At 52.1% G+C, this 23313-nt stretch overlaps 6 protein-coding genes across 6 annotated transcripts; 2 read left to right on the top strand and 4 right to left on the bottom strand.

Moving 5' to 3' along the window:
* Positions 1-608: 608 nt before the first annotated feature.
* SAPIO_CDS7673 (uncharacterized protein) lies at positions 609-1416 on the bottom strand (the record flags this gene model as incomplete). Its single annotated transcript, XM_016789487.1, has 2 exons — positions 609-1100; positions 1195-1416. The coding sequence occupies 2 exons, from the start codon at positions 1414-1416 to the stop codon at positions 609-611; spliced, it is 714 nt and encodes a 237-aa protein (XP_016641314.1).
* Positions 1417-2116: 700 nt separating this feature from the next.
* On the bottom strand, positions 2117-3207 carry SAPIO_CDS7672 (Uncharacterized protein; the record flags this gene model as incomplete). Its single annotated transcript, XM_016789486.1, has 2 exons — positions 2117-2853; positions 2910-3207. The coding sequence occupies 2 exons, from the start codon at positions 3205-3207 to the stop codon at positions 2117-2119; spliced, it is 1035 nt and encodes a 344-aa protein (XP_016641313.1).
* A 989-nt stretch (positions 3208-4196) lies between these two features.
* On the top strand, positions 4197-5558 carry SAPIO_CDS7671 (Uncharacterized protein; the record flags this gene model as incomplete). Its single annotated transcript, XM_016789485.1, has 3 exons — positions 4197-4437; positions 4592-5470; positions 5542-5558. 3 exons carry the CDS (start codon positions 4197-4199, stop codon positions 5556-5558), a joined length of 1137 nt encoding a protein of 378 aa, XP_016641312.1.
* Positions 5559-6148: 590 nt separating this feature from the next.
* On the bottom strand, positions 6149-8031 carry SAPIO_CDS7670 (20-alpha-hydroxysteroid dehydrogenase; the record flags this gene model as incomplete). The annotated part of the gene is made up of 3 exons (XM_016789484.1): positions 6149-6184; positions 6292-7082; positions 7884-8031. 3 exons carry the CDS (start codon positions 8029-8031, stop codon positions 6149-6151), a joined length of 975 nt encoding a protein of 324 aa, XP_016641311.1.
* Positions 8032-12795: 4764 nt separating this feature from the next.
* Positions 12796-15601, bottom strand: SAPIO_CDS7669 (uncharacterized protein; the record flags this gene model as incomplete). The annotated part of the gene is made up of 4 exons (XM_016789483.1): positions 12796-13256; positions 13318-13771; positions 13832-14887; positions 14972-15601. The coding sequence occupies 4 exons, from the start codon at positions 15599-15601 to the stop codon at positions 12796-12798; spliced, it is 2601 nt and encodes an 866-aa protein (XP_016641310.1).
* A 4906-nt stretch (positions 15602-20507) lies between these two features.
* Positions 20508-22228, top strand: SAPIO_CDS7668 (Phosphatase PSR1; the record flags this gene model as incomplete). Its single annotated transcript, XM_016789482.1, has 3 exons — positions 20508-21611; positions 21686-21835; positions 21917-22228. 3 exons carry the CDS (start codon positions 20508-20510, stop codon positions 22226-22228), a joined length of 1566 nt encoding a protein of 521 aa, XP_016641309.1.
* Between the last annotated feature and the right edge of the window lie 1085 nt (positions 22229-23313).

The raw sequence follows: 23313 nt of genomic DNA, 5'->3' as shown, positions 1-23313 counted from the left end.
GGAATATTATATCTTGATACCCGTATCGCACAGAGTGAGCGAAGTTTAAGTGAAGGAGAAAGCATCAGATGTTGTCTTCCTCACGTTCTTGCCCCTTTTCCCCCAGTGTATATGATATTAATAATTTTATTGTGCTTGTGCGTTCACCCGTTCTTATCTGTATGGAATGCCTTCCCTCACGGCTGGTCAATGCCATGCACGTCTGTGTAAGTGACATATTAGTGGACAGCCATGGCGTGACTTGCAAAACCGACGATTCTACTCGTAGTCTTGTCGAGATGGGAGAGCGGGCGAGTGCTTACTGTGCTATGTTGGTGACCTTCTGCTTTTGACTGTAGATGTTGGTGAGGGTACTTGTAGATGAACGGTTGAAGCTTGCACATTGGGAGCGGCATCATCTAGGGGCAACAACTGATTCCTCTATCTATGCTCGAACCCTGGGGTTGTACCTCTATACTAACGGCATACTCTTATCCGTTCTCTTATCCGCTACCCAATGTAATACAATGCATACAATGTAAGACAAGGCTTAAACCATTCCCACGCACAAGACTCGACGTCAACCTCGCTGAATTAGAGAAAAAACAAAAGTCCACCTGAAATATTGTTCAATATCGCCGCGACGTAGCGGCCTTGACAATCTTGCGCCGGAGGTCACGCTCGTCGGTTGGGTGAACGTAGTAGACGCTCTTCCCATCGGTTGTCTTCCCAGTCTTGGGGACCTCGGCGATGAAGTTGCGAACAACTTTGAGGATCCTTCTGCTCGACCCACAGGGAAGCTTGGCGGTGTTGAGAAGCTCGGTCTCAGAGGCAGAGATGTCGTCATCCCTGGGGTCCCGACCCTTCCCCTTGCGGCCCTTACCCTTGCCTTTGCCTTTGCCTTTACCTTTCCGGCCTTTGCCCTTACGGCCCTTGGAGCCTTTAGGGCCGCTCTTCCCAGCTTTTCCGCCTTCTGGACTCGTCGGGCCTTGGGGTTTCTGGGGCCCAGGAGGTATGTTATCGATGAGTTCCCTTGCGTGGACGCTCCCTCCGTCCCGAATTTGCTGCACCTTCTTCAGGATGGCATGGCCCTCTTCCCGAGTGATAAACTTCACAAGTTCCTAAACAAATTGCGGCGAGCTGTCAGTACTCTGGGTTTTAGGAGCCACCAGGGGAAGCCATCATTAGTCGTGTGTGGAAATGTCATCAACGTACCTCCTCATCTTCGACATGGCCCTCAACAATCCCGTCGACAAACGAGTGCTTGAGGACACCCAGTTGAGCCTTGGCGACATAACAGTTGTCGGTGTCGAGGGCGGCTGCCATGTGGGCCAGGCCTTGCTTCATCTCCTGAGCCTTATCATGAGACAGGCCGGGAAGGGGAGTGGCCGCAACGGCAAGAGCCGAAGAGAGGGTTACAATGAGCGAGAGACGCATCTTGGATGGTAACGATGGATTTCTTGGGTTGAAATGTTTAAAAAGTGGTTGATGTCAACTGATGTAAACGAACGATGATGGGATTGTATCTGAAGCTGCGTGATGATACTGAATTGGGAGTTGGGCTGGTGTTTGACAGATGAAGAATGAAGAAGAGATTTCTGGGAAGAAGTTCAGAGAAGACAGTCGAGGAGAGAGGGTGGTTTCGTTGAGCAAGACTGTTAATGCTATCAACCAACAGGGAAAGGCCATGGGAAGCGACGGTTGCGTGTAAGTCCAGGAAGCACCCAGTTTCTCCCCGGCGTGTCAGTCGAAAAGACATGGCGTACCTGCCCCCAGTGAACCGGCGGAAAGGACGGGGTGGCCTGAACATGTCGATAAGCTGCGGGCTGTGTAACTTGTATCGTGGAGGCTCTGTTGATGGAAGGTGCATCCATAATTCTTCGAAGGTCCAGACTCGAAACGAAGCGGGGCATGTGACAAGAACACAAGTTCTGCGGTCCCGTTCTTTCCAACGTCGGAAGCTTCACTGTTCTTCACTGTTCCATGCATCCACTGGCCCCCAGACCTCACTTCTCAGGCCAATTTGAAGTGACTGCAAGTCGTCGTTTCCAGGAAGCTACGGGCTGGTTTCCCAGGAAACGGCGCCGGAAACGGCGCAGGAATTGCAGCCAGAACGAGAAGAGACATCGGGATCAGGTCACCGCACTTGTGATGACCCACTCTTTCCATCCGCCTTCAGTGCATCTGCGACTTCCTTCTCAATCGCAACGGCGACGGCACGCCTTCCCTCTGCTCGAATCATCGACTCGTTATGATAAGCTTTCGGGACACTCGTTTTCTCCACAGGTACCCCAACCTCGACGCACCGCTGATAGAGCATATCGCTCTGCTCGGCAGGAACCAGCTCATCCCTGCCTGCTGCTAAGATAAACACCCGCGGAGGGGCGATGCCCGCCGCCTTGCTTTGCTCAGCCAACAGTCCCAGGTTCTTCCAATTGTCAAGATGATTCCGCAGGAATGGCCACAAGTGCTTATACGGAACCCATCTCTCCGGGTAGAGGGTGCTTAGCATGGCTTTGATAGAGAGGAATGGAGTCTCGAGTATCATGGCATTTAGACGAAGACCTTTCGGGAAGTTGGGCGAGACGGCAAGGTTAGTCGCGAAACCTGCTCCAATGCTCTGACCCCACACAATCAGGATAGGCTGGTGTTTGCCGGCACTCTTACTACACTCATCGGCGATCCATTGTGCCGCAGCCTCGGTGTCTTTGTTGATGCCTTTTTCCGTAGGTCGGCCCCTGGACCTCCAATATCCTCGGTAACTAAGACAAACCATGGTGAAAGCATATTTAGATTTGGGGTTACGATCCCTCAGGGACCGCAGTACGTAAGACAGGTCGGGAAGCCGTGGAGGCATCGACGACGCATTCCCTACTACGTGTAAGCGGGTTGGGGCAACAGGCAACGCACACAAAGTGACTCTATCTAACCTTGGAAGTAGAGGATATACACGGGCACTAGATCCTCCTCGACCCCTGTTGGTGATTCAGAGCGACCAGATGGCCTACCCGTGACCACGTCAGCCACACATAGTGAGAGATTCGTCTTGTCAGTGGCCACTATCTTCTCCTCACGCCATTTGATGCCGTAGCATTGCGCCTCGTAGTCCTCGATTGACTCGCGACGGGCATTAGGCGGCAGTCCCGGCATGTAGATGATTTTGTTCTGGAACACGACCATCATTGTACACTTCCAGATCCAGAGCGCCCCTAACAGGCCGCAAAACATGGCGGGTGGCAGCAGGAATGGCTTCAGAGACAGTTGGCGTGTTCGGATGTGTAAGATGGGATAAGTTCGAGAAGCAACAAGACGAGGCCGTGCTAGCCTGATTGCTGAGATGGTAGGGCCTCTCGTCGCCATTGCTGCTGTGAGATTCGTCGTGATGAAGGCATTATAGTTTACTCCATGAATTTAGTGATGCCAAGACCGGCCTGGAACCCAAAAAGCAGGTTATGTCACAGAATGCAACGGCAAGCAGGAACAGGATGGAAATGGACGAGAAGGGAGAAAAGATTCTGCCGAGCAATGTCTCACCGCCTATCCTCGCCTGGCTGCCACGAGAAATGTAAATGCGCTAAGCTCCCCGGCATCAGTTCATCTCGTGCTTCTGATTCGTACTGATCCATCCAGGTGATGCAAGTGGACAGATGCCAACGCATCCACTGAGCGTTTTAGTCGATATCCAGTTATTTTGTTCTCCCTGGCCCGTTGCAGGTTTCGGGCGGAAGGAGTCGAACCCTTGGATGTACTGTGCCTGTTGAATGTCTCAATTGATGTTGGCCGCTGCAGCCTTGAAGCTTTTGACTGGGCTGTGTTGACTCTTCTTCATCCTTACTCAATATCAAGGTCGCCGGGGTAATAATTGGGATCCCGTACAGGAGCTCTGGCGCTGGACCCGTTTCCTAGGCCCGTCAATGTTGCTGTCGCTGTGGGGTACTTCAGCCAGATGCCCAAAGGCTGATGACCATTCCGTCAGCTTCTTCCTCCCACCTCTGTTGCCACGAACAAGATCTCACTCTTCCCACCTTCATAATCAACACCCGCTCTACTCTTACTCTCTTCCAATCTACTCAAAATAATCCAAGCCATCTTTCGAAGCGAATCGTCTTCCCTTTCCATCGTCCAAATCCATCCGCAAACAACCTGCACCCCGCACTCCCCAAGATCTTTTTGCCCGCCCCCACCATAACAATTCATCCCACTCAAACGCCAGAACCATGACGAATCCCGAGCCCGAAACGCCGGCGAAGCCAACGACGCCCCGCCACATCGAACTCGAAGAGAACCCGCCCGTGCACCACCCCGGCGAGCCGAGCCCCGGGATGAGGAACGATAAGGGCTGGGATGGCAAGCTGCGCGTTAGGCGGGCGTCATTGACAAATCCCGAAGCTCTTTCGGATCCAGAGTATTCGGACGACGAGAATGTGTTGCCCGGCGAGGTGATTGATGCCGACGAAGGTATATGAGCTCCCCTGGGTCTTTGGTCTTTGAATAATAAAGGACTGGGAAATCCATACTCCCGTAGGAGCGCTGAGGTCGCAGAATGCAGCTGTGAAGTGGCATAATCCCTATCTAGTACAGAACTAACTTCTCCCTCTCAACCTCCCCATAGATCTCCTCGACGGCGAACCCCTCGACACCGACGAAATCATCGTCTCCCACTCCCGCATCGCCTCCATCCCCGCCCTCAAACTCGAACGCTTCCAAAACGTCGCCCGCATCTGCTTCCGCCAAAACTGCATCCAAGAAATCGACGGCCTGTCCTGCCTAGCCGCCAAACTCAAGGACCTCGACATGTACGACAACCTCATCACGCGCATCCGCGGCCTCGACGACCTCGTCAACCTCACCAGCCTCGATCTGAGCTTCAACAAGATCCGGCACATTAAGCACGTGAACCACCTCAAGGAGCTGCGCGAACTTTTCCTCGTCGCGAATAAGATCTCTACCATTGAGGGCCTGGACGGTCTCGATAAGTTGACGTCGCTTGAGCTCGGGTCGAACCGTATTCGCGAGATTAAGAACCTCGAGTCTCTCACGGCGCTCGAGGAGCTTTGGGTCGCTAAGAATAAAATCACACAGCTTACCGGCCTCGGAGGACTGCCCCACCTACGCCTCCTCAGCATCCAATCCAATCGCATCCGCGACCTCTCCCCCCTCGCCGCCGTCCCCGGTCTCGAAGAGCTGTACATCTCCCACAACGCCCTCGACTCCCTCAAGGGAATCGAGAACAACACGAAGCTGCGCATCATCGACATCTCCAACAACCAGATCGCTAGCCTCGAGGGTCTCGGCCCCCTCGCGGACCTCGAGGAGCTCTGGGCTAGCTATAACCAGATCGCTGACATTGGCGACATCGAGAATGTTTTGCGCGATAAGAAGAAGCTTACGACGGTTTATTTCGAGGGGAATCCCGTGCAGTTGCGCGGTCCGGCGCTGTATAGGAATAAAGTTAGGCTGGCGCTGCCGCAGGTCATCCAGATCGATGCCAGTATGAAATTTCCTCCTCCTTTAGCGAAGATATTCTTGTTTTTACTGACCCTTTTTTTTCTTCTTCTGCAGCGTTTGTCAAGGTGTAATGTACAATAGATTTGAAATTCTTGGGTTCTCTGCATCACGACTACCGTATCTCTCTACAGTCTCCCCTTACAGCCCATTGATACATCTTTTGGGGAAAACGAGGGTATACAGCGGGTTAAAAAAACAGAGAGGTTCACATTTGCTTGCTTTCTACTCCGAAACGCTCTTTTGATGCAGCTTTACGATGGATGGACGGGCAAGGCACAAACACACAAAAAAAGACACCCCAGTTATGTTAGGCGACATTACTTGAAACCAGGCTATTGTTTATAGTTGTGGTAACTATTAGGGGAATACCACAACCGGCGTCAAGGGTCAGGTTTATTTTTTGATCTTTCTGAGGATAAGGTACAGGAGGGGTGGGTTTTAGAGATGACGACGAGGAGGGGGAATCTTGCAAGGGATTGGGATGAAAGGACATGATGAGCTTCACTCCTCTCCCCAATTTATCCTCATTGTTCTCATGGTCGGGTGGGGCTTTTGTTTCCTTCCATGAGTCTTCTTTTTTCTTTCTCTTCGTCATCTACCCATAGTGGCATGATGGTTCGTCAATTACAAGTCATGAGAATAAGTGGGCCAGCGGCATTGCTTAGCCGAAGATCCAGAGGGACTCGGTAGGGAAGTACTACGGAGAGGTTCGAGTCAGCAAGAAACGATCAATAAAGAAATGCGATCGGGAAGCAAAGAAAATCAAGATGTCTCGTTTGTTGGAAAATTCAGGAGGGCACTTACGTTGGAGGGCTGGTTGAAGCGGAGGTTCCTGTCAAGTGCGCTGATGGCATCGATATCCTCCTGGGGGAGATCGAAGCTCGTGACATCGAGGTTGGCCTCCATGATGGCGGGGCGGGTGGTCTTGGGGATAACAGCGAGGCCACGCTGGGTAGCCCATCGAAGGAGGACCTGCGATGGGGTCTTTCCGTTCTTCTCGGCAACAGCCTTAATGGTGTCCTGCTCGAGGAGAGGAGTGAGGCCCTTAGCCTGCTTCATGGAGAACTCCTCAAAGGAGAGGGAACCGAAGGAAGAGTAGGCCGTGACGGCGATACCCTCAGCCTTGGCGAGGTTGACGAGCTCCTGCTGGACGAGGTAAGGGTGATGCTCGATCTGGAGGGTGGCGGGGCGAATCTTGGCGTATCGGAGGAGGTCGTAAAGGAGCTGGGCCTGGAAGTTGGAGACGCCGATGCTCTTGGCAAGGCCCTTCTCTACGAGGCCCTCGAAGGCCGTCCAGGTCTCCTGGATGGAGGCCTTGGAAGTCCTAATCTCGCCCTCGCCGTCATAGAACCAGCCGGGCGGGTAGCGGACGCTGGGGTCGACGTATTCAAGGGCAACGGGGAAGTGGATGAGGTAGAGATCAAAGTAGTCGAGGCCCCAGTCGGCGAGCTGCTTCCTGGCGATGGGCTCAACGCGGTCGCCGTCGTGGAAGGTGTTCCAGAGCTTGGAGACGATGAAGAGCTCCTCGCGCTTCACGAGACCGTCGGCGATGGCGCGGGCGACACCCTGGCCGCACTCAACCTCGTTGCCATAGTCTAGATTAATGATTAGACATCGTCTTCAATCTCAAGATAGAAAGAAATATGGCATTGAATTTCAAAATGGGAAAATGGCAAAAGATTGGGGGAACATGGTGTCCAAGTGATCGTGCAAGACAGCGTAAAATTTTAGAATGGGACTCGGTGGTTGCATCTCATGAAGATCCGTTTTCAAGCGACGGTGAGAGCTTTCCCGGTCCGGTCGGGCCACGGAACCGGCCTCCAATCCATTCAGAAAAACTAGAGCCCTAATCCGGAAACGCTGGGGCAAAACTATGGCCGCTCGCTGTCCGGATGAGCGCTCATGTGCATGGGAAAGGTGCAGGCGGAATAAGTCAACCTCGAAGGCATGGAGTCATTCGGCCAATCAAGCGGCGGGACCGGGTCGGTTTCATGCATATCGGCATGGCGGGGTAAAATAAAGAGAATGGAGGGGTATGGGGAGCTATCGATCCCCTCGATTTTGCCTGTTGCCTGTTGCCTGTTGGTACCGCTCGTTTCCCTTTTCGCCTTGGTCCATTCTCTTGGTTGTCTCCTCTGAAAACTTCCCGTGTCGTTCGTACAGGGCGCACGAGGGGTCCGGGTCTCATTGGCTTACAAGTCGACCATTGGGGCGGCGTGGACAACACCATCTCCTGAGAGCTAGCCACGGAGCTTCGTGGGGAGTTCTTGAAAGTCCAAATAGCTTCGGCCCGAGGAGATTCCCATTCCCTCGTCTCTCGGAAGTTGTAATATAGGTAGAGAGAGGGGATATGTGCTATGGTAATTAAGAAAAGTATGGGGCTCCCCAAAACTCACCGCAAGCGCCGTCAAAGAGGCGGTACCCAGCCTTTATGGCGTTGTAAACAGTATCAGCGGCGACATCGTTGCCGACCTTCCAGAGACCGAAGCCCACCTGGGGCATGTCGATGCCATTGTTAAGTTTGATATTAGGAACGGCAACCATTTTGGCGGGGTGTGGTTGGGAGCTTGGAGAATGTCGTTTGAGGGGGACTTAGACGGGATAGATGCTTGGAGGCTAGGCGGACTGAAAGTGCGAAGTGATCGGGCGGGGTGGGTTGGTGAGGAGGAGATGGGTCAAGAAGAGTTGAGGGAGAAACGAGGATCAGATTCGAGTAGAAGAGATTGAGGACACGGTCATTAATGTATGCAAATGGGAAAGACTGGTCGTGAAGCCAGGCCTTGGAAGAACTCTTCGTGTATTTATAAGAGGGGGTTTTAAGATAGAACCGGGAAAGCTATCAACCATCCCACTCGTGCTGCGACATCTAATACAACCCACCTAGCCTTCCCCCTACCTACCCGAGAATCACACCCCTCCATCATCCCAACGCCTCCAGCACCAGAGCGTGGGATGGGTGGCGGGGCGGGCTAGGTGGAAGAACGAGTGTGGATGGTGGTGGGGACGAGGGGGGTTAGGATAACAAGCCAGAAGTGAGCGAGTCTTTCGAACAAGACGGGCGGTGGCAGTTCTGTTTTGATAAGTATCCGTTCGTAGGGACGCTCGTCCCTTTGAGGAGGTCCTGCCTGCATGCCTAGCCTGTTCGCACGGAGAAGATAAAACCGTATGGAACTATGCGGCGCAGTCGTTCTTTGCCTGGCTAATAGTCCTTGTTGCTCTAGGGACTTCCTAGAGTGCAGAAGGTACTATACCTGAAGTATAGTTGCATGATGCGAGACGGATTCTCTTGCTGGGACGCAAAAGGCTACCCGGGTAATATTCATCGCTCTGGAGACCTCAGTCGAGTTGGATACGACGAAAGGAGGGGTTCGGTGTTATTCTCGAAAATTGGCCGCACCCTTCCATCGATGCTACACGCCGGAACTTTGGCAAAATTTCTTAGTTTTTTCTTTCTTTTTTACCTTCCCTGCAATTGCAGTGTGCAAGGGGGTTGACGTCAAGCTAGGGCCAGCTAAAGTCGGCTCCAAGGCTAGTGCGAAGTGGTCCCTCATCAGGGATGAATCGAGTTGGGATTGATCCAAGATGAGAAGAGGGGCCGCTATTTGGTGCGAGTTCCTTCCTTCGTGTTCCACCAGTGGTACCAGCACACCTCTCTGGCAGTTTGGGACCATTTTCTCCGATGCCGCCGATAGTGGTTCCGAGACGGCGGGCAATTTTGTAAGTGGTCGGCGGATGGGCACACTTATAAAACATCCGCTTTCAAGCTATTTAGAAGTGGTCGGTCAGCAGATGGAATGCAAGGCAACAGCAGCAGCCAGCACTGAGTGATCGAATGAGATTTGATCAATTGATGAGGCGGCCGGCAGAAACGGGAGTCAAGGGAGGGGGCATCGCAGGAAGAAGCCCCGAGACACGGAAACGCCCCAACATAGCTCCACCAAGGAGCTGATGTTGAGAGCAAAGAGCAAGAGTGAGCACTTGATAGTTTGTGTCCTCTTCTCCCCCACTCTTTCTCTTTCGTGTACGTTGTATGACTTGTGCTCGTGCTCCAGATACGGGACTCTAGAAGGAATCTCATTGGCATGGATAATACCGTCGACCTTCCCCTCCTTCTGCTTCCATTCTCCATTCCGTGTCGCGCCTTCTGGAGAGATCCAATGTGGAGCCCCAAGTCCGCCGACACGCTCAAACTCGCGCTTCCAATTGTCCAAATCGCACACCATCGCTCCACACCATGGCAGGTGCGACTACTGCAAGCTAGGCAATAGGGCCGGTGCACTATAGTGCTCACCACACTACGAAGTACGTACCCGTCTAAGTTGTTGGGTGCAACTGCGTCACGAATGCCCATTCCTGCAAAGTGCTTTCCTCTTCATCACAGCAGACGAAGGAGGTAACTTCAATTACTCTCAAGGGCGAGGACACTCCTGCATCCATTAATCCATTATGGCGATTACTTCCCTCTGTCACACTGCACATGTGGGATCCCAAAACCTCGAGTAACTACTTCCATACTTGTTATGGAACTATCCAAGTAACTTGTAACATTCCAAGCACAATCAAGTGCGATCAAATATGACAACAATCCAGCTTTCGAAGCTTTGGATTGATCCGCTCTACGACGGAGGAGAAGGCCGATAGGGACAAGAAAGCCCGGAAAAGAGCCCTGACAGCCACCCGGACTGTGCTGCCCTCTATGCTAACTATCTCAACCGTTGATAGTACAAAGTAATAATGCCCTGTGATGTCTGATGCGTTGCTTGCTTTAAGACGATTACGCAAATACCGAGCGGATGACCCGAGATGATACACACTAAGCTCGGTGAGAGAGCGGAATTCGATCCTTTATCGGCACCGGTTTCGCGGAAGTTTCTGGACTCGGCGATCGCGTAAAGCCTTTCACCCGACCGATGCCCGTGTCAGCGGCCCAAATCAGCGGGAGGGCGTGCCCAGGCATGCAAATATGGGATATACCGGATGTATGCAACTTTTGTCATATCCTGGCTTCTTTCGGAAGGAATATGCCTCCATCGAGAGGTCAATTTGCTTTTGCCTCTTCGAAAGTGAAGCTCTTGTTTGTTGTTTGGCTAACCCTGACCGTGGTGTCGTTGTTTTACCATACTGCATACTGACTGATGCCCTCTCTATGGATTATATCGAGTCAAGGTTATGGATGCTCCTACAATCCGAGCAACATCGAACTGGTAGTCTGAAGACGAGTCACGAACTCACTTCACTCCGGCTGTTGTTGCGCCGCGAAGTGGGACATCAACAAGAGACAGCCCACAGGCCCCAGACACTAAAGACTTTAGGCTATTTCCAAACTAGGGCTGCGGCTAATTCGCCAGTGTTTGCGCTATTACACGCTGCTTAAGCATCGCATCTTCAAGAAGTGAGCACTGGACTCTTGAGCACACCAATGCATCTGCTATGGCGGCCGAGCGAGGATTCTCGAAGGCATTGCGCAGCGCATTCACCACTGTGTCAGGTCCATGATGAGAGCCGCTCGAATTGGAAAGTTGAGTGATCACTCTTTGAGGGATATGGATGTTGTTTCCGCTAACATTTAATAGCCCCCTTTGCCGAGGTTTGCCGACACAATCTCGCCTCAAACCTCGCCTCTGTCAACAAGCATGTCGGCATGGAAAGAACTGGGCTGTCCCGCATTCCAATCTCACCGCCGTGCTTTGACCTCTATCAACAGTTTTAACTTGCTTTTGGCCCTCTGCGCACTTGGCTGCCTCCTGCGCTCTTTTTTAGCGCCTCTTACTTCGCAATGGCTATGAGAGCAAAGGTGGGTTGGCGGACGATTCCAAGTGACCGGAGCGATGTGGAATGCAGGAAAGTGTGAGGGGAGGTCTGGAACACGGCCCGTCTATCCTGAACGCCCGTCAATCTGCGTCTCCGAATCCTCTTGCTTTTTATGCACCTACCGCACATAATTATTGTGCTTCCCCATATGCAGTACTCACGACGCGGCCTTAACCACACTCTCACCCATAACGCCCTCAATATTCCAATGAACGGGCCTCCTCTCGTCCGTCCCGCTATTACTTTATAATAGCATGGATCAGCTATCCGTGGGCAAGGTAACCGGAATGTTGCGTCTTGTGATCCAAGCAAACCGCACACCTCTCCGTGCCTCCCGCCTCCTGTCACCAACAACGCTGCCCACTCTGTTACTTACTCCTACTACTGGTAGGATTCGTTCGAATACGTGAGAAGAATGTGTCCAATGGCATGTATACTTTTTGCTTCCAAAGCCATGTGGAACTCTACCACCCTGCTGGTTAGTATTCTGTTCCGGAATGGGGCATCGTTCAAGTGCCGGTTTTGGGGACGGAAGGATCCGGCAGTTGACCGTGTTCTCCCCTCTCCTTGTAAAGCCACCCTACTTAAGGTGCAACACTTCAGGTGTAGCTTTGTAGCTGAAGGGAGTTAGGGGTCCAGAGGAGGTTCCACAGAGGGTTGCCGTTCGTTTGGACGCTAAGTTGTGAAGGAACAACACCCTTCTCTACAATGTTCGCCTCCCGTTACTTTTTACGGTGGTTCGTAAACTCACCGAAGATATGGTTCAGTGCCAAGATTAGCATATCGTGTATGCCCGTCTACCGTCTTTCAGGTGTTGATATGGATCTAAGTGGAATATGCTAAGGTAACCTTCACGAAGCTATCGACGAAGAAGATGACCGCATGCCAACCGTAGACTTGTTTCACCAACCTTTGATAGACGGTAGGTGCATGAGACTAACAATTTTTTAATATACTCGCTAAATTCACCTACTCGGTATACCTATATGTTCCCAGGTCTAGAGCTTGAAAGTCACCGACGAAGCCAAACTGTAACGAGAATGGCCCGGACATAGCTGCATCATGTGGGAATAAGATCGTCTCCCTAAGCCGGATGGATAAGTGCAACCTGTGCTAACCTGCGTCTGCGATGCACGTCGAGTCTGTCGCATACCTGAATTGTCCTAGCTTGAGATTATTAAAGTAGGAGTGGACGGGTATTGATAGGTCTGGGAATGTAGTCTTGATGCCCGTGTGGTGAGAGGTAAGAGGAGGGACGATGTGGAAGCTTTCTTGCTCTCCTGGCTCTGAGAGAACTGCGCAAGGTAAATCTTCACTGGTGCCTTTGCAAATGGGAAATAAAATAGAGTCGATATTTTTATCTTACCCAAGTATATGCTTTCTATATCACCAAGTTCGAGAATGCACCAAACTCACGAAACCACACCCCCAGCGCCGCATTCTGCGTCTAAGCAAAACGGAAAACCAAAACAGCCCTCTTAGCCGATCCCTCTATTCTTACAACGCCTCCATACTCTCATCCCCTACAATCTCCTCAAGCGACTCCTCAAACTTCTCATCAACGGACTCCTCTTCCTCCTCCGCCTCTTCCCTACTGACGTCGGCATACGAAGGCGTAACCCCGGACTCGCTCTCCACCACCTCAGCTTCCTCCTTGGCAGCAGCACCGCCATCGTCAGAGGTAGCGGCAGCGTACGATGGGGCAGCAAGGGGCGCCTCCCCGCCCTCGACCCACACGCTAGCCAGCTCGCGCTCGATATCGGCGTGCCTCTTCTTCCACTCGTCGACCTTGGCCAGGCGGTCACGAATGTCGTGGATCTCGCGCTCGACCTGCATTTTTTCGCGCTCAGTGCCGATGCGCTCGAATTCCCACTCGTCGCCGTTGTCGCCCATGCCGATGGTGAGGTTGAAGGTGTGATACTTCTTGAGGGAGGCACGAGTGGAGATGGTGATGAGGGCTAGGAGACAGTTAGTTTATAAGTGAAGATGGATATGACGATGGCCTAGGGGTGAACGTACTTATGCCCTTCTCCTTGCACGTCTCGTAGAGAAGGCCCTCAACATCACTTGATACGGCGCTAGTCCCCTCATCGACGACAGCATAGCGGGGCTCATGGTAGAGGAGACGCGCAAAGCCCATGCGCTGCTTCTCGCCACCGCTGAGGACGTCCTTCCACTCCTTGCGGGTGTCCCAACCGCCCTCGCGGTCGGGGAGGTAACCGAGGCGGGCTTCCTCGAGGATATGCTTGAGATCGTCCTCAGACTTGCGCTTCTCGCGCATGTCGTACTCGTTGTCGGGGTAGATGACCTGGTCGCGGAGGGTGCCGATGCTGAGGTAGGGGCGCTGGGGGAGGAACATGATGCCGTCCTGGCCGGTCTCCTTGGGGCGGCTGACGAGGCCTCGATAGACGGGCCAGAGGCCGGCGAGGACTCGCGCGATGGCAGATTTTCCGACACCGTTGGGGCCAGATATCTAATAAGTTATTAGCTTAAATATGCTAGGGGATTCATTGAAAAAGCAAGGGCAACGTACCAGGAGATGTTCGCCGCTACGCACGACCATGGACAGCGACTCGATCAACTCGTCTCCGCCCTGGGGCCAAAGGCCAGGCGCAACAATAGGGACCTGTTCAAATCTCACACCGTCGAAGCCCTTTTGAACGGTGCCTTGGACGTCCGACAAGGAGTAGAGTTCGCTGTTGCCACCCCTTAGGTAGTAGGCGTTGGCGTGGACCCTGTGAAGGGTAGAAATCAAGGTATACACGCGGCTGGTGTAGCCAGCTAGTTCCGAAAGGTCCTTGATGGAGTACATCATCCTGCCACCCGCATCTGCTAGGGACAACATGAGACGCTTATTCGTAATGAACTCCTTCATACGACCGCGCTCCCTGCCTCCCTTGTCGGAACCCGAGGCGAGCTCCATGGCGCCACCAAGGCCACCCCATGCAGGGAGAAATACGGGCAGCGAGGACAGGAGATATCCGTAGGCGCTCCAGCTGTACTTGAGAATGAAGTCTTCGAGGATATTGTACCGAATCTTAAGCATGTAGATACCCTCCATAAACTGTTTTAGGGATTTAAATTCCTTGTTCAAGAATTGCTTCTCCATGTCGGCACCGCCGTAAAAGGCAACCTCCTCGGCGTTCGCGATTAGCCTCGCGTGGAGGCTCCTGAATTCGCCCTCCTTTTTACCCTCAACTGCCTTTAGTTTTCCGAAGGGAGGCGATAGACGGCGAAGAATGCTGGCGGTTAGGAAGTAGTTGGTTGTCAAGCCTGTCAAGGCGAGAGGCCCCAGTGACCGGTATAGTTGGTAATTGAAGACACAGAGATCGACGAACGGCTTGCCCAGGGATGAGTAGAGGTTCGCGGCGGATGCGCAGAACAGTGTCAGGTCTTGAGTAATGTATTGGTCGGCGCCATGACCAACACCGCCATCCAGGTTGTGGAGCTTGTAGTAATTGAGGTTATTGTTGAGATATAGATCATGAATATACCGAGTGAGGCGAGTCCTGAAAGCTATGGATACCTTGGACTCTAGGAACTTGATCATGGCGTTGGTATAAGAGGCAAAGCTACCGAGGCCACACCACTATTGGTAAAATCCAAGGTTAGTACCAAGTATGAACAATATGGAGTGCCCTAACCGGCGTGCGGGAGCTATGGATGGGCTTACCTTGACTATGCCCCAGAGGAACCGGCGTCCGTTACCCGCAACCAAGTCTCGCACAATCTCACCGTCTAACCGAGCGACCACTAGAGACAAGTACGTACGGAGCATCAAAAAGACGCCGTGACTAACGAGGAGACCGGCTTCTTTGCTCGTCCAGCGCGGTATCATAATGCTCATCAGACTCAAGAACTGGTGGAGAAAAGCCAAGTTGAGGCCAGGCTTAGTTTGCGCCGAGGGAACGGTGCCATCTCGAAGGCCGGATACCCGCGGGGGGTTCAAGAAGAGGCGTCGATGAGCTTCGAAGGTGAGGGGCTTCGTCGTGTGGATGACGACCTTGGATGTCCCGTTCTGGTGGGGTACGTATATCGTTCGGGAGCCGTCCTTATTGAAGAGGAACGAATTAGTGCGCACAAGCTTCTTGCCCTGCTCCCGCTCAAGACGCCGCCTCTTCCATCTCCGCCTAGTGCCCTCACCGGCGAGGATGATGGAAGCGGCGAGCGCGAGAGCTGCGAGCAAGCGGGTGGTCCGGGATGTGCCCTTTAGGCGGGATCGAAAGCGCTTAGTATACTTGTCGACGAATTCCGCGATTGCTTCTTCGGCAGCGGTGTGCCGGAGCGTGGATTGGACGGTCATCGCCAGTGGGGAAAATCAGGTGCCGTTGTGTCGTTGACGGGGGTGGCTTCGACGAGGACGGCTAGATGGTCATGTTCCTAACGAATTCGCATCTCGGGGAGCTCTCTCGGATTAAAGAACAATAAGAATATCGATAGAAAGGACTGCGATAGTCGAGGTAATGATTAGGAAGAAATCGCCGCCTCTTGTGCCTGTGGAAACTATGTACGGCAGCTACGATGGGCGAGAGTTCTAGACTCGAAGAAGTGTTACATCATACATGTGATCGTTTCTGGCACCGACCAAGGCCGAGGCAGTGATTTTTAGTTAGCGCTTTTCCCACTGGACAACAATGTTGTCCATGGGTTGTACCCCAGATTTGGGCTCCCCAGCACCATATACCGGCTTAGTCATCGTCTGGGGAAAAGAACGAAACTCGTTTCCATGTGACTGAGTCCTGACTCGTGACTGTGGTACTCCGCCATGTGTTCTAAGTGTCCTGGGTCTAAGCATTGGCTGGTGGCTAATTGGAACGTGGCTGCTTCGAAGGAACTGGTGGCGGGACCTTTGAATTTAGACGTTAGAAGTACTTCGTACGAAGTCGAACAATTTACGAGGTAAGAAATGAAGAGACCCGATATCCCCTCATTGACAGTGCGACCGTATGCAGTACGAAAGTAAGCTCATGGCGAGAGCGAAATGAATCTCTCCAGACCAAGACCCCCCACGATGGCACGTGCGGGGCAATCATCATTTCACATGTGCGAAATGTAGCCCAGGGGTCGAGATTGGGAGATCTGGGGTTCGAAAGAAGGGCAACACTATTAACAGTGGGCGAGGTGTACATCCCCTCCGTATGAAATACAAAGGGTGGTGCTCGATTCATCCGAAGTACAACTAAATCGACCGTCTCCTCAAATGGAATATCCGTCCATCAACACATTTGGGTCAAGCTGAACAGGCCATTGTATTCCTGTGCAAAGGAGTCGAGCGTCGTGTCGAGGAGTGACGGATTGATTCCTTACTTCGAAGGTTCCCGGAGTTTGTCGTCAAGCTGCATGTGAAGACGGCTTGCGGGTTCCCAAAGCTGTGCCCCGCCTCCTGGTGGCCGCGATACCGGTGAAAAAGGGCGACGTATTCTACCATTCTACCTCAGTATCTTCCTGGGAGATCAAACCAGCTGTCAATGCTGGAAGCGGGCTGGATCGGAACCGACGAGCGAAATGTCAATGAACATTTGGCATGCAGAGTTCGTCCTTTGAGGTCCCTGACGGGAAATGCTAGCCTCGATCTGAGTGGCTCCTCACCTGCTGAGGGACCCTTACCCATCACCGCGACGGGCGGCAAGATGGCCAATCAAGATACTATAACCCACCTACCACGTCTCCAGTCACAGGCATAGCCCATCATGCTCCAGCAAACTTAGAACATCTCATCAGTCACTTTCTATTCAAAGCATGAAGATGAAGCTACTGCTTAGCAAGGGGTAGGGGAATTCAGGGAGCTCTCATCAACCCAGTGCGAAGTGCTGTGGCTGAGGCTGAATTCGAAGGTTGCTGTTCAGGGATGGCTCTCTACGCGCAACGTAGCCTGTCCGGATCAGCACGGGGGATCAAGGTAAAGCCAGACCAGGCTGTAGCACCATCAATGGCTCGTACTTCGTCCACCATAATACTATGTACGAAGTATGTACTTCGAGGGGCTCCCCTCGGCTAGGTCGAGCTCCTGCGCAACCACAGAGCTTCTTCAGAATGACCGCCCTTGCCCCAGCAAGCCTCCAATCCGGGGAATTTCTACCAACTTCCGTAAATCCGTCCTGTATATAGCAACCACACTCCCAGCTGCTACCTTCGTACGAACTTGGAGGAGGATGGCATGAGATTTGTGGAGGGAGGCTCGGCGGCTTGCGAAACGGGCTAGTACCTGGAAGCTAGGCCGGACCAGGAAGCGCCCCAGAAGCTGCCATTTTATGCACGCTGGTGGACTTGCATCGGCTGCTAGATGTGACTATTGTACCACACTATTTTCATTGATCCTTATCCCTGACAACTTGTCGTAAGGCTCTTCAGGTGTACGTCTGTAACGTCTGTACGAAGAAGTTCAATAAAGGTAGGGATCCATCATTATACCGAGAGGTTCCTCGATGTTGTGGTTTGTCTCTTTGTCTTCCTTCCTGCCGAGTCGAGTACACCCCAATTCTGGTAGATTGGCATGTACCATCATCCCTGATGTTGAACGCTAAAGATCGAAGGTACCCGCAAAGTAAGACACAGTGCGTAATGCTCGCTCGTAATGTGGCTCACCAAGGTGCCATTCCACAATGCACAATGCTCATGGTCCCTCGGCTCTAATAACGTGGGAAATGAAGGTCTCTTGGTTGAGCAATTTTGGGGCATAATCAAATACATGGACGAAGTAGTACACCACGAAGTACACTAGGTGCTCAGTGGGTCAGAAATATTGTAGGAAGTACTCACCTTCGTGGTTTACTATGCATAAGGTGCTACCTCATCCCGACGGCCGATGATGAAGTGGAATTAATCTTCGCCGAACAGTTGAGGATTATCCTGTTGCACAGAGGTAGGCAGCGACCGACGGGTTTAATCTTGGCGGGAGTGATACTTCGTACATCAATGGAGGAGGACAGTGGGCCAATACAGTGTTAACATTGGATGTACACTATTACCTGGCTCTTGTGCAGACTTTGTACTTGTAATTGGACTCGGTCCTTCGTAGTGTTCAGAATGTGGTGTCGTGCAGTGGTATCCGGACTTTAAGCTAATCTCAAGTCATGGTGAACCTGGGATTGCTGTGGGCGACAGGGACTAGGGATGATCAGTGCGCTCCCCGGACCAGACCAGAGAAAGGTGGGTATGATTGGGGGACAGGTCCATCTTGCCAAGGTACTTTGTATACTTTGCCCACCGAACTCATCCAAGCTGCTGTCAGACTGTGCAATGTATACTTTGGAGGAAGCCAAATTTGCTGCGATGAAAATTGTAATGTGAACTTGTGAAGTGCTTCGCTGGGTGAGCTGAATTATGAATGGCTTTCATATTCCACAGATCCAGACAGTACAAATGAGTAGGGAGGGAAAACAAACCTGTCTTGCCACTCACCCACTCTTGTTGATCAATATATGCATTTATTACACGAATGGGTCAAACGAAGGGAGAGCGACATCGATCACGAACCTACAAGTAGAGTTGCTCGAGCCGGAGGGAACAAGAGCTTCTGGCGGCGGCGAATGGAGACGAAGGTACTCGAGCGAGTTCCCACTTGTCCTGTGGATAAGATCGATCAATCAAAGCTTGGTACAACAGGCTCACCGACCGACGATTTGCGGTGATTTGCGTGGGCCAAACCGCTCGATTGTACATCGTGTAGACTACTTTGTGTCTACACTGTCCGCGATTCAATTGTTCACTGGCTTTACAATTAACAGTTGTCATCTTCTTGCCAAGTAATTGCACCCGCCTCGCACTGTATAAACTTCTACGAGGTAATGATTGATGCTTGAAGTGGCTCTCACTAGTGCCCACTGCTCAAGCCGCCCAAGCATTCGACCAACTTTAGTGGCAGGATCTATCCACTCTCATTCAATAGCTTCATCAAATTGATCGTGCAATCAATTGTGGTCCTCTAGCAGCTGCCAGAGTGAGAGTCGGTCTTGCGTTCCAGCGTTCCAGCGTTCCAGCTTCCCCCCAATTCCCCATTCCCCGTTCCCGTTCGGTCCGCCCTCGCTCAAGCGCCTTCCTCACCTGCTCTGGGCGGGACACTGCCCATACTGCGCAGGAAGGTAAGACCCCTTGCCGACCACTCCCCAAGAAGGATAGTCATCTCGCTTCCTCAGCCTCTGATACGTCCACTCACATCCTCTCCCGCCCTTCACTTCTATGCTTAATGTTCTCCCAATCCCCTTCTGAACCTGCCATACTCAAATGTGTACAAACCTCAGCATCGCGCTCCAGCATTCTCCCGAGACATTTCTCCTCTTCCCCATAAACCCTTCATCCAGCCTCAATCGCTGGCCAAACCCCACGAGTCTCACGTCGTCACTCCTTTGAAAGTGCGGGGATCGCGTCGTTTTACTCGCAGACCAGCTCCTTTCGTTCTCGTTGCTCTCTTTCGATACTCTAGGCTTGGCCTGGCCTGTTTGTTGGTGCGCTGCACTGTCTGCACTGGAGCCCGACACACCACCGCCTCTCGCCTTGCCGGCCTCATATATTCCGCGCGTCGGAAACCGGGCACGATACGATTGTCGAATGCACGAAGCCCCGACAAATTGACACTTCGCTCATTTCTTTACCATTGAACAAGCCTGCGCGGACTTCTATTTTTCAACTTTTTCGCATTTTTTTTTTCTCTTACCCCATCGGATTGGAATCCACGTCGCGACCAGCCACTTTTGGCTCAAGGCTAGCCGGCGTTTAGGGGGTTGGACGATCTTGGTAAATTGTCCAAATTACGTGAAGAGGTGAGCCTTCCCTTTCCTACTTTCCGTTTTCCCCCCAAAACCACCCCTTTTGTCGCCTTAGTTTCGCCCCAAGCCGTCCTGCGACATTATTTTGGCCATTGCTTAATTGTGGGCATTCTTCATTTTCTTCTTTTCACCTATCCGAGCTTCGACCCTTTTCGAGCACGTCGAACGTCGGGCACGTATTTTGCGCGCTCCTTGGTCGTTGCGAAGTACCTCCACGCCGCAGTTCACTTCAGCGGCTACCAGTATTGCCAGAGTTGGCGCATTAGTACCCGCGTGACAAACACCATTCATGCCTTACATTCGAGCTTAAAAACCGCGCCATTCCGATCATCTATTGGCATCGTCGATATTTGTCGGACGCTTTGATGCTAATTTAATCGGTCGGAGTCTTTATTAGTTCACCGCGACGAAGCGTGATTGCTCTCTCCAGCAACATTGAGCGATATGCCTCAGGAGACAGAGCCCCTTGCAACCGATCAAAACACACAGCAAACGACTGGTAAAGGAAGAGCATTGCTACACGTGCCATCCAGGACATCTTCCCAGAGACACCAGTCTTCGCCGACGGCTTCCGGATTGAGCGGCGCCACGGCCAACGATTCACGCCAGAGCCTCGGAGATCTCTCCAAAGAATCAGCAAGCATGCGGAGCCGACAACGCAACGGAAGCGCCTCCAGTCGTCGGTCTGGTGCTGACACAGAGCCTGCATCTACTCCCATTAATTCTCAGCCCAGCTCGCCCGCCGCGGCACCCCACAAAAAGAAGAAGAGCGGCGGCCTCCTGTCCCTTCTAGGCTGTTGTGGTGGCGTCCCAGATTCGACGAACAACGGTGAGGGGAGCGAAGAGAACGTCCACAAACTCGACAAGCTGCCAAACCGGCCGGGATCATCTTCGCGCCCGACAGCCCACACTCCCCCCGACCAACAGCCGACGGTGAATGTCAACAAGTCTCGGCTGAACGAGAAGGCTCCAGCGACGACCGACGCGCCAAGAAAGGACTCCGCGGCGAAGGATAAGAGGGCTTCTAACACGAGCACACACGATCAGTCTACCGTAGGCGGAGAGCGACCCGAGAGGGAGTCCAAGCAATCCATTATTCCTCCACCCTCAGTCCAGATCCAACCACCGAACAACGGATCGATAAAAGAGGCACCCGTCGCGCCAGATTCAACCGTGCCTAGTGATACGAAGGATGAGGAGGGTGATATCAAGATGGCTGATGCTGACATTGAGGAACCTCAACCGCAACATCAAGAGCAGCACGATGATCAGTTGCCCCAACAGGAACAGCAGCAGCAGCAGCAACAACAAGAGGAAGAAGAAATCAGGCAAGAGCCCAACACCGACGAACCCGTGTCACAAATACCACCGCCGCCTCCCGGACCCAGTCCCTCCACTACAGCTCCCGTCCACGATCTTTCCGAGTCATCTGATTTCGCTCCAGAGCACCAGCAAATCTCGTTATTACCACCCATTCGGCCCGAGCACAAAGGAAGGAAATGCCTGGTACTCGACCTCGATGAAACTCTTGTCCACAGCTCCTTCAAGGTATGTCAACGCCTGTCAAGGTTCTCATGGTCGTAGTTGGTTGTGGCTAACCTTTTCTTCTTTTCCCTTCCCAGATCCTACATCAAGCCGACTTCACGATCCCAGTAGAGATTGAGGGCAATTACCACAACGTCTATGTCATCAAGCGACCTGGTGTAGATGAGTTCATGAAGAGGGTAGGAGAACTCTACGAAGTTGTCGTTTTCACGGCTTCTGTCTCCAAGGTATGTGTATTCCTCGATGAACCTCGCATCAACCCCGTGCCCTCGACGCGTAAGCCAGTTATCTAACTGCTAGAACGACAGTATGGCGACCCTCTCTTGGATCAACTCGATATCCACAACGTTGTTCACCACCGACTTTTCCGCGAATCCTGCTATAACCACCAAGGCAACTACGTCAAAGATTTGTCGCAAGTTGGAAGGGACCTAAAAGATACCATTATCATCGACAATTCTCCCACTTCTTATATATTCCACCCACAGCACGCCCTGCCGATAAGTAGCTGGTTCTCGGATGCGCACGATAATGAGCTTTTGGACCTTATCCCCGTCCTCGAAGATCTAGCCGGACCCAACGTCAGGGATGTCAGCCTCGTTCTCGACGTTACTCTCTAAGAGCACACTATATTTTTCTCGTTTTGTTACTACGGCATATCTTTGATACCACAGTTCGGCGCAGTTCCTCGCCAACAGAAAGAAAACAAAAGTTCTTATCATTGGCTCCCCGATCATAGCGAGAGGCGTTTTGGTTGAAAGCTTTGATTCCGAAATGTAGACACACGTTGTCTTAATGTCTATATATTTGAGCTGTGCGCAAGGGACGACCGCTAGTCTGGATTGTCTCTGACAGCTATCTGTGAACAGCACCACGAGTGGGATTTTCTTTTAAGTATGGCGAGGAAAGATATAGCCCTGGAGATGCTTTTTTTTTCTTTTACGAAAACGGACTGGGTCCTAAGGCGGCTTTTATAGTTCCTTTCTGGGGACAACTTCTTCTGGGGACCAAACAGGATGCGATACTACGTGGTTCTGCGATGGCGGGTAGACATTGGCTGGGCAGCCCACTAGCTATTCAGGCGCCGAGCCATGAGTTCTATAAAAGCTCCTCCAGCGTTCTCGTCCTGGCGGAGGACCTATCCACGTATGCGCAGTTCTCCTGCCCTAGGAAGAGTTTAGCCTGGACGAACCCTGCGACATTGCCCTTGACGAGACATTACTTGATATCTCACGATATATGGCACTCGTGAGATGGATTGAGCCGCGAACCATCCGGCCGTCTTTCCATTCTACCATCTTACACCACACACTTAGTTTTCCTTTGTCTTAACAACCCTGGCGGCCTCCGTCTCATGTCTGTATTTTCTTCCGACCCTTCACCCCAATTCTCTCTTTTCGCTATTTCCTTTCTTTTTCTTTTTCTTTTCTTTTTTTTTCATTTTTCTCGTCTGTTCAAAAATTTCATCCACATAATACCCTTTCCCGCCTACTTGCACAGCATATCTTTTTTCTTCTCTTTTCTTTTTGCGAGCAGGAAACATGGAGCCCCAATGAGCGAAGAAGAGGAGAGAGTTTGTATGTTTGGAGGGAATCCTTTTCTTTTTCATGTTTTATTTCTCTGTTTGGTATTTCGTGCTTAACAAACGGCAAAATATGATTGTGTGCTTGGAGTTGAGAGCGATGGAGAGCTAGACTAAAATATA

Source organism: Scedosporium apiospermum (assembly GCF_000732125.1).
Source record: "Scedosporium apiospermum strain IHEM 14462 chromosome Unknown SEQ_SAPIO_0110, whole genome shotgun sequence".
Taxonomy (NCBI): Eukaryota; Fungi; Ascomycota; class Sordariomycetes; order Microascales; family Microascaceae; genus Scedosporium; species Scedosporium apiospermum.
The sequence above is the reverse complement of the archived record's forward strand: the minus strand, read 5'-3'. Positions and strand labels throughout refer to the sequence as shown.